This window comes from Girardinichthys multiradiatus, chromosome 24, assembly GCF_021462225.1.
Source record: "Girardinichthys multiradiatus isolate DD_20200921_A chromosome 24, DD_fGirMul_XY1, whole genome shotgun sequence".
In the NCBI taxonomy this organism is placed as follows: Eukaryota; Metazoa; Chordata; class Actinopteri; order Cyprinodontiformes; family Goodeidae; genus Girardinichthys; species Girardinichthys multiradiatus.
This window is the reverse complement of record NC_061816.1, coordinates 926963-937694: the sequence shown is the minus strand read 5'-3', so window position 1 is coordinate 937694 and position 10732 is coordinate 926963. Positions and strand designations below refer to the sequence as shown.

Here is a 10732-nt window from a genome sequence, read left to right as displayed (position 1 = left end):
TCATATATTGTTCTGTTCCAGCTGCTGGAGGACAACATTGTTACTTTTGTGAAGAACGAGCTGAAGAACATCCAGAAGGTCCTGAGTCCAGATGACCCAGAAGGCTTAGAGAGTCAGTGGGAGGATGAGGAGGTGTTGGAAGGTGAGGATGAAGAGAAGAGGAGGAGCAACAGAGAGGCTTTTGTGAAGATCACACTGAACTTCCTGAAGAAGATGAAGCAGGAGGAGCTGGCTGAACGTCTGCAGAGCAGTAAGAGGATTTCTCTACAGATTTAATCTTCAGGACAAATGCTGAATTTATTTCAGTTTCAAGAGCAGAAAAAACAGATATTTAAATGCTCTATTTAGAGAATTTTGTCTCATTGCTAATAATATTTTGTCTTCCTTCAGGACCTTTTTCCTCAGTTTGTCAACATAAACTTAAATCTGGTCTGAAGAAGAGGTTCCAGTGTGTGTTTGAGGGGATCGCTAAAGCAGGAAGTCCAACCCTTCTGAACCAGATCTACACAGAGCTCTACATCACAGAGGGAGGGACTGGAGAGGTCAATGATGAACATGAGGTCAGACAGATTGAAACAGCATCCAGGAAACCACACAGACCAGAAACAACCATCAGACAAGAAGACATCCTTAAAGTCCCACCTGGAAGAGATCAACCAATCAGAACAGTGATGACAAAGGGAGTGGCTGGCATTGGGAAAACAGTCTTAACCCAGAAGTTCACTCTGGACTGGGCTGAAGACAAAGCCCACCAGAACATCCAGTTCATATTTCCATTCACCTTCAGAGAGCTGAATGTGCTGAAAGAGAAAAAGTTCAGCTTGGTGGACCTTGTTCATCACTTCTTTACTGAAACCAAAGAAATCTGCAGCTTTGAACACTTCCAGGTTCTGTTCATCTTTGATGGTCTGGATGAGAGTCGACTTCCTCTGGACTTCCACAACAAGGAGATCCTGACTGATGTTACAGAGTCCACCTCAGTGGATGTTCTGCTGACAAACCTCATCAGGGGGAAACTGCTTCCCTCTGCTCTCCTCTGGATAACCACACGACCTGCAGCAGCCAATCAGATCCCTCCTGAGTGTGTTGGCATGGTGACAGAGGTCAGAGGGTTCACTGACCCACAGAAGGAGGAGTACTTCAGGAAGAGATTCAGAGATGAGGAGCAGGCCAGCAGGATCATCTCCCACATGAAGACATCAAGAAGCCTCCACATCATGTGTCACATCCCAGTCTTCTGCTGGATCACTGCTACGGTTCTGGAGGATGTGTTGGAGACCAGAGAGGGAGGAGAGCTGCCCAACACCCTGACTGAGATGTTCATCCACTTCCTGGTGGTTCAGACCAAAGTGAAGAAGGTCAAGTATGATGGAGGATCTGAGACAGATCCACACTGGAGTCCAGAGAGCAGGAAGATGATTGAGTCTCTGGGAAAACTGTCTTTTGATCAGCTGCAGAAAGGAAACCTGATCTTCTATGAATCAGACCTGACAGAGTGTGGCATCGATATCAGAGCAGCCTCAGTGTACTCAGGAGTGTTCACACAGATCTTTAGAGAGGAGAGAGGGCTGTACCAGGACAAGGTGTTCTGCTTCGTCCATCTGAGTGTTCAGGAGTTTCTGGCTGCTCTTCATGTCCATCGGACATTCATCAACTCTGGTGTCAATCTGATGGAAGACCAGAAAAACATCTCTGCTTTGTTTAAATTATCTAAGAAACCAAATCTAACAAGTCTCCATCAGAGAGCCGTGGACAAGGCCTTACAGAGTCCAAATGGACACCTGGACTTGTTCCTCCGCTTCCTCCTGGGTCTTTCAGTGGAGACCAATCAGACTCTCCTGCAAGGTCTGCTGACAAACACAGGAAGTAGCTCACAGACCAATGAGGGAACAGTTCAGTATATCAAGAAGAAGTTCAAACAGAACCTGTCTGCAGAGAAAAGCATCAACCTGTTCCACTGTCTGAATGAACTGAATGATTGTTCTCTGGTCCAGGAGATCCAACAGTCTCTGAGTTCAGGAAGTCTCTCCACAGATAAACTGTCTCCTGCTCAGTGGTCAGCTCTGGTCTTCATCTTACTGTCATCAGGAGAAGATCTGGATGTGTTTGACCTGGAGAAATACTCTGCTTCAGAGGAGGCTCTTCTCAGGCTGCTGCCAGTGGTCAAAGCTTCAAACAAAGTTCTGTAAGTTCTGACAGAATTTGGGTTTGGACACCAGAAGCTAAAACCAGGAAAGAGTGACTATTATCCTGGATGTTCTGCTCAACAACTAAGGATTTATTAGAAAGTATAAATGTTAATGTTTGACTGTCAGTTCTCTCAAAATGTGTTTAATTAAAATAAACACTTGTTAAGTTGTTTTAGAAACTATTTAACATTTTTATTCCACAAAACCGTACTGACACTTAGAATCTGGTACCAAAGTGGTTCGTCTCATGACAGTGGAATAAAAGTGGTTAAATTTAGTTATTTCTTTTTAACTTTTAACATAAATGATGTCTAACTTTTTTAGACCCCAACACAGTTTTAAAGACTTTTTCTATGTTTTGTCATAAGAACCTCTGATTTATTTCAAAGAGACTTAAAACAAAAAAAAAAATGGTCCAGTTGGGTCCAAAAGTCCCTCAGGGGTTAAACAGGCTGACATTATCATAGAACTGCTGGGGTTAAAGGTCACAGCACAAACTTCCTGCTCCAGAGGCAACATGTTTCCTGAAAATAGTGACTAGAATTTAAAATAACAGAATATTGCTGCTTGGTTCTGATAATTAATATGCAGATTTCTGGTTGCTGTTCAGTTCTCTTAATGTTCTTCCCTTTAGTAATAACTTTCCTTCTATTTCCATCATTATTTTTATTTTACTGCTCGTCCCACAGTGTTTGAAGGAGGAGTAAATATGGATCAGAACATGTGGTCCAATCTGGAATAGTGTTATGTGGAAACATCATTTGGTTTTCCACTATTTGCAAACAGCTGCTGGATATTTTCTCTAAAACAACAACAGGTCATGTTTCCAGCTCAATCTGTACAGATTAAAACATCATTCAAAGTTTAAGTGGGTCACAGAACATAGAAATTTGTCTAAATCACATTTTGTTTTGTTTCAGGGTTCTGACATTCATTGCATTGCTTTAGAGTGTCTGAGTCTTATTTCATGAAGCAGTTTCATCTGTCTTGTTTAATACTATAATATGTTTTTATTTAGTTTTATTCCATCAGAATTGTTCTTATTCATTTTGATCTCTGTCTCTTCAGATTGAAGAACTGTAACCTCTCAAAGAGAAGCTGTGAAGTTCTGGCCTCAGTTCTTAGCTCCCAGTCCTCTAATCTGAGAGAGATGAACCTGAGTAACAACAAGCTGCAGGATTCTGGAGTGGAGCTGCTATCTTCTGGACTGAAGAGTCCAAACTGCAAACTGGAAACTCTCAGGTCTGAACATTATTAATGCCTTCATTAATCTGAACATTAGTTTGATACATGTGTGCCTTATGAATACACCTTTGTTTTGTACCCAAATACATGCAGAATGTTTATATGTGGAACTAATTTCCCTTTTCCACTGGCTCGATTTGGCCCGACTCGGCTCCACCTGGCTCACTTCGTGAGCATTTCCATTACTGTTATTTCAGTGCCGGTACCTACTTTTTTGGTACCTCCTTCTTAGCAGGGCTAAGCGAGGCCAAGTCTGTACTGTACGTGACGATAACGAGAGGCTGTTCACTGATTGGCCGTAAGAGTCGACTAGTGTAAAAAAAACAACCGCCATATTCAAACGTGCATTCAAGCGAGTGAGAGAAACATATGATGGAGTCTGCACAGTTATTTGGAAAAGTCACCCTTTGGAGCAACGATGAGGTTCAAGCTTTTCTGGCGATCAAAGGATTTCGGTTTATACCTTCTTGGAATTGAAGAAGAACCCCAATCAAGCTCACAAATACGACACATGATGCTTTAAAGACGCGCCTCCAGGAGGTGTTCCCTTCAGTGGAGCAAAAGCGGGTCTATGGAAATGAAACACACAACGTGCAGAGCCATGCGGAGCTGTTCCGGGCTGGCCAAATTGAGCCAGTGGAAAAGGGGCATAAGTCCTTAATGCAACGTTCTGTATGGCAACTTTTAAAAGTAACACCAAAACAAAACAGAGAGGACTCCCAGCTGTCACTAATCTCTGCTAATTGGGAACATTAAGGTTTTTCATGCAGCTACAGTGGAGAAAGAAATGAACTAGAAGATTTAATGAACTAGATTATGTCAGTTTACCATCTTTCATTGGCAATGAGGTTCATAGCTGCTCTGCAATTAACTGAATATCTCACCTCAAACAATTTCAAGCTTGAATGTAAACAAGAAAGAAGGTGGCAGAAATTCAACAAGTAAAAATGGTCAACAATGGCAGTTATTCTGACGTTTTTTAAAAAAAGTGCAGGGACAGAGAGTAAGAGTAGAAACAGTCAGAGTTCAACAAGATTTAACTCCAAACCACATGTAAATGGAACAAACAAACAGAGAAGAAACAGTAGAAAAGATCTTGCTGTTCATAGCATATGTGATCAACTGTAGGGACCAATTAAAACACAAATCAGAAAAAAATAAGATTACAATAAAAGGAGCAGAGAAGTTTTTTGGGATAAAGGATGTAACTTGGGAGAACATTATCAAAATACTAGGGGGAGATGGGAAACCTGGAACAATGGGGGACAGGGAGGTATGATCATTTTACAATGAAACGCTAGAAGTTTAATAGCAAACGGTCAGGAGTTTAAAGGATTCATTAAAAACAGCATCAACATACCAGACATAATTTGCATTCAGCAAACATGGCTTCAATCTAATCTAGAATTTGTAGTTAGAGGATATGTCACTATAAGAAGAGATCAAGATGTGGGTAGGGGAGGAGCCTGTATTATATTTATAAAAGAAGGAATTAATTATAGGGTTTTAACATAAGAATTAGATTTGGAGTTTGTAATTATATAAATATGGAGAAGAAATAAAAACATAAAAATTATACATTTTTATAACCCAGGAAAAACAATGTCAGTAGAATCAATGGACATTATTGTACTTTTAGAAGAGAAAGTAATTTGTTGCGGTGATTTTAATGGACATAATACATTATGGGATAGGTATAATGATCACAATTGTATAAAAACTGAAGAAGTTATGGATAATAGAAATTTGGTATGCATAAATGATGGAGGAGTACAAGAATTGATGTAGCGATCACATAAATCACAATCCCATAATAATCAAACTGGATATAGGAAAACAGTATTATAATACAATGGGAATACAAAAATGGAGTTTCAGGGATGCTGATTGTGTAACATTTGTGAATATTATTGATAAAGAAATGGATCAAATAGATCTGAATATGAATATTGATCAATTAAACATGTCAATTTGTTTAACTACATTAGAAGCAGCAAACAAGTCTAAAAGAAAAGAGGGAAAAAGAACCAAATTGTACCATGTTGGACAAAGTAGCTGCTGGAAATAATGAAAAAGCAGAAATGATGGCTAGAACCTTTATGAAAATTCATAGTTCAAACAATATTAGTGCAGAAGGAAAAAGAGGAAATGAGAAAACTATTAGGGAGAATAGAGATTTATTAGAAGAAGAGGAAACAGAAAATGTTTAATTAAATATATCATTTACCAAGAATGAATTAAACCGTGTATTTCAAAAATGTGAGATATCAGCACCAGGAAAGATGAAATTTGCTATATAATGATATAATCTCTTAGTGAGTCATCAAAATATATTATTTTAGCGTTATATAACAAAGTCTGGGAGGAAGCCGTTGTTATACTCATACAAAAACCAGGCAATTATCGACCAATTGTTTTAACTTCTAACATATGCAAAATTATGGAAAAAATGATAAATAAAAGTTTAATATACTATATAGAAAAGAAAGGATATCTGTCAAATTATCAGAGTGGTTTTAGAAAAGGAAGAAATAGCATATGATATGATGTGGAGAGAGGATTTACCTATAAAACTGAAATAAATAAGAATCAGTGGTCGAATGTTTAAGTGGATAAAACATGTTCTATCAGAAAGACAAATACAGGTAAAAATAGAACAAAATGTTTCCAATAAATTTTTCATAGAAAGTGGGAAGCAACAAGGGAGCTTAGTGAGTCCTTAATTATTTTCTTTAATGATAAATAATATGTTTGATGATATAGATACGGTGGTGGGACGCTCACCTGCTGCTGATGACGGGGCTTTGTGGAAAAGAGGGAAACATTTAGAATATATAGTTAATAAATTACAATTATCAATTAAGACTGTTGAAAAGTGGTCAAATAAGTGGGGATTTAAATTTTCAGTTGATTAAACAAAAAGGTTATTTTTTACTAGAAAAGGTGTAAATTATGATACTTTACTCAAATTATTTGGACAACAACTTGAAAACGTAAAACAATTTAAGTTCCTTGGCATCTGGTTTGATGAAAGAATAACATGGAAAGTTCACATTCAAAAAATCAGAGATAAATGTAAGATATTAAACATTATGAGGTGTCTAATTGGAAGAGACTGGGGAGCAGATAGGAAATCATTGAAGGGTATATACACAGGATTGATTAAATCAGTATTAGATTATGAGAGTATTGTTTATAATTCTGCTTCAAACACATCTTTAGAAACATTAAATACTATTTAATATCAGGCAAGGAGAATTATTACTGGAGCATTTAAAACAACATGTACAGGATCTTTATTAGGAGAGATAGGAGAGCCACCATAAAGTATCAGAATGGATCAGTTTGCTTTAAACTAATCAGCAACATTTAAAAAGGTATGAACAAAACCATCCAACACAAGAAGTGTTAAAATCATGCTGGGAAAAAGACAAGAGACAAACAAAAAGGTTTGGTTGAAACATAAATCAGAAAGCTGCAGAAATTCAGATCAATAATTTTAAAATCAGTCCAATAGTACCTTTGCCAATCATAAGTCCATGATTACTTACAGAACCAATAGTAGATCTGGAATTATTAGAAAAGAAGAAAGGATATAAAGATTTTTTAGATTTAGATAGACTTCTAGAATACATTAATAAATATTATGGATATGTTTAAATATAGACAGATGCATCAAAGAATATACATTATTCCTGAGTTTGAAGCGAAAGTAGAAAAGAGAATAAGTGATAATTTATCAGTATACACAGGAGAAATGATAGCAGTACTACCAGTACCAGTACTTTTTGCTCTTCAGTGGATTGAAGTTAATCAAAAGATGACAAAAACAATGGTAAGAAGACAGAAAAGGCAGAAAGTTTTATAGAAGTTTGAGAAAAACTGCAGAAATGAGGAGTGCTGGAAGAAACAGGAGGGAAGAAATAGTTATAACACGATTCAGATTTGGGCAGACAGGATTAAATAGTACTTTATTCACAATAGGCAAACATAATACAGGTAAATGTGATTATTGTGGAAAAAAATAAACTGTTTTGTTGTCAGAAATATAGTACTGAAAGAGTTCAGATGAATAATAATCTATCCAAAATGAAAATCAGATTAAATCCCTTTAAATTATTACAGAGAAATGTAATATCTGATAGTTCTCAAGCTTTGATGAATTATCTTGAAATGACTCGTTTATTTGAAAGGATATGATTTTTTTTGTCGTCGTTTCAGTCCACACTCCATACCAGTTGGTGGCAGTAATGCACATCTACAGTTATTTGCCAACTGCCATAAAACTCTACTAGAAAAAGAAGAAGAAGAAGAAGCTATGCGGGGTCCTTGAACGCGGGTTGCTAATGACCCTTTTCTAGTGGCCCATTTTAGGCGGTCCGGCTTCGCTCCTTCCATTCGGCTTCACTCTACTGGTTCCGGTACCAGTTGTGTTTCCACTGACTTATGGCTGGAGCTATGGTGACTGAAGCTCCGCCTCCAGCTGTGGGTGTGGTCTGCTGTTAACGTTAGTGTTAATAGCTGATAAGTTACTAGCTTGGGAGCTCACGCTTGCTGACAGTACAATGACTTGGTGGTGCACAGATGAGTGAGTAAAAGAAGATGAGTTTGTCAAAAATACATAAAGTTCATTATGAAAATCACACATTTAAGATGAATGGACAGAAGCATACGCTTTCCTTTGACCTTCAGTAGGGTCTAAGGTCAGTCTGCCTTATATGTTCTGAATCAGTTGGACTTGTAAAGATTTGAAATCTAAGGAGACATAATGAAACCAAACATATTAGATGGAAAAGAAGGACAACAACCTAAGGAAAAGTTCAGCAAATTGCCCTGCCTGCCACAAGCAACAAGGAGAGCAGAACTGTTCTACCAAGATGTCCTGACCCAGTTAGACTGAGCCATTCAAAGCGTTTAATATTGGTTCTTAAATTGGATTGCACTTTTCTGTTCAGTAGATGATTTCATGGGCAAATGAACAATTGATCAGTAGTTAGAAAACAAAAACGTTAATTAAATGTTAAATAAAAATGAAGGGAAGATATTTGACAGTTGATTTAAAATGTTCAGACCCCAAAGTGTTTGGATGATGGAGGTAGTGGACCTCCAGCTATCTTAGTCTGGGACCCCTGCTGTAGTGGATTTAACTATATTAAAAATAAAACACAGAGATTAAACTTTTATATGTAATTCAATAACAAGAGTATATAGAACAGTTTTAAAGCTACATCAAAATTTACTCAGATTCATCTCAGAATCCATCAGCTCAAATAGGAGCAGCCATAGTTCCAGAATTCATAATTAATATAGGGATGAAATTAAATGAAGGGTTATCTGTTTATACTGCGGAGATGATTGCATTACTGCTTGCAGTCGAATGGATTGAGGAGACCAGACCATTGAAATTGTTCAGATTCAAGTTCTTCATTAGTCAGTTTACAAAGAAATGTACAGTAACAAGAGGATATTAAAATCAATTATTTATACAGGACTAATTTACAACAAATATTTCAGCATACTGTACAAAAAAGATCAGATATTTTACAAACAGTGGTGGCAGGTTCTTCTCAGACCAAGACATGACTTTCAAAGGTGGTAACTTTTTTAATCCATGCAGACCCAATTTTTTTCAGTTTTTCTTTTCAAAGTGTAAACATGTTTCTGTTTGCTGTATTGTTTTGTGTTTTCATATTCATTACAATGAACAGTTGAACAAATACCAAAGGAGCACCAAATGTTATCACTTTCAAGTAAAAATGTTTTTAACAATGTAGGCCTAAAAACAACTCATTTAGTTTGGCCAAAAACTCTTACAGTAGAACTTTATACACATCCACTTAATGCAATATTTAAATATTTCTGGATATCAACCAATTATGATTTCAGAATACATTTAAACATACAGTGTCTGTGAGAAAAAGACACTCAGACAAAAATATTTCTGGAGCATTTCATAAATATTTTACATTTTACTATATTTGACACCAGTAGACACTGTTTTCTGTCTGCATGTAGAACAGGAGTGGCTGTAGCAAGGAGATGATGTGATCTGAAATACCTTTTTATGGGACTAGCTACTATAGGATTAAATGCTTTGATTTTGACTGAATTATAGAACCAGATCATTTTGATGTCATGATGTAAATCCAGCTAGAAGCAGAGAGGGTTTTCTATTGTTATCTGGGCCAGCAGCTCAGGTGAAAGTCCCTCTATTCTCTGTCCCTCATTGTGACTCTGAAGCTGAGTCAACCTCTACCTAAAGTTTTACTGGGTGAATATTATTGATTAGTTGTATCTTAAAATGAAACCTTACAGAGTCAGTATTTAGTGTTTTACAGCTATCTTCAGCCTGGATATCCAGCTCAGCCTGTTCCTGTGTACACATGCTCCTGGCTCCCACTCTGCAGCTCTGCTGCTGCTCAGAAATGAGGCGTCACCCTTATTATCGCGCTCTTTGTAGGTCTCAGGGTCATCTTTTGGGTAATGAACGACGGCAGGCAGACAAATCAGGACTAAATTGGCTTTAAGGAATTCTCAAGTCGCATGTCAAATGTGCAGATAACCATTTTTATTTTTATCTTTTGACTCATTGTGAGGTTAGGTGGAGCAGACAGTGATTATAGGGAATACAGCAGAAACAAGATAAAAACAAATATGATACTTCAGGTCATGATATGGGGGAATTTGTGTATAAATTTGGGAGTTTTAGGGACAAATAAAAAAAATAGTTGTGTTATTGAACACCTGATAGTTGTATTGATCATTTTATTAGGATCATTTGTATAAAAAACTAAATAATCAGATAGAAAATTTATAGAAGCGTCTTGGTGATTCAGTTGTATTATATTCATTTTATTTTAATTTACTCATCAAAAAGCTTACAGAAATGTTCAATAAAGGAGATTGATGTAATTTCATTGTTTTGTTACATGCATGAGAAATTAATGTCTAAAACTGTCAGCTGACACTAAAAAACTACCCTGTAGATATCGTTGACATTTATTATAAAGAATATGAAAGAACTACAGGAAGTAACAGTGATGATGAATTTTTTATTTTACTATTTTAGGGTTCTTATTCAGTCATTAATACATGCTAACTCATGGATTAAAAATCTTTCTAGTAATTGTTCATAGAAAAATAACAGCAAACAACATACAAGATTTATTTTCCTGTATTTCATAACATTACAACCACCAAATGTCCTCAGATAGTTTCTGTAGACTAGCTCCCGTGCGAGCGCCATCTGGTGGATGAGAAAAGTATTACAGCGACAACTCAGATTTCAAAATTGCATG

General features: G+C 36.8%; 1 protein-coding gene across 3 annotated transcripts in view; it reads left to right on the top strand.

Annotated features, from left to right (window-relative positions):
* LOC124861402 (NLR family CARD domain-containing protein 3-like) overlaps positions 1-10732 on the top strand; it is a 373247-nt gene that overhangs the window by 9940 nt on the left and 352575 nt on the right. For 2 of the 3 annotated variants that reach the window (XM_047355129.1, XM_047355131.1), the window contains exon 9: positions 3258-3431. The exons of the other annotated variant lie outside the window; for it this stretch is intronic. In XM_047355129.1, coding sequence (XP_047211085.1) covers positions 3258-3431 — 174 coding nt within the window. The remainder of the gene's footprint in view (positions 1-3257; positions 3432-10732) is intronic. 3 annotated transcript variants of the gene reach the window in all.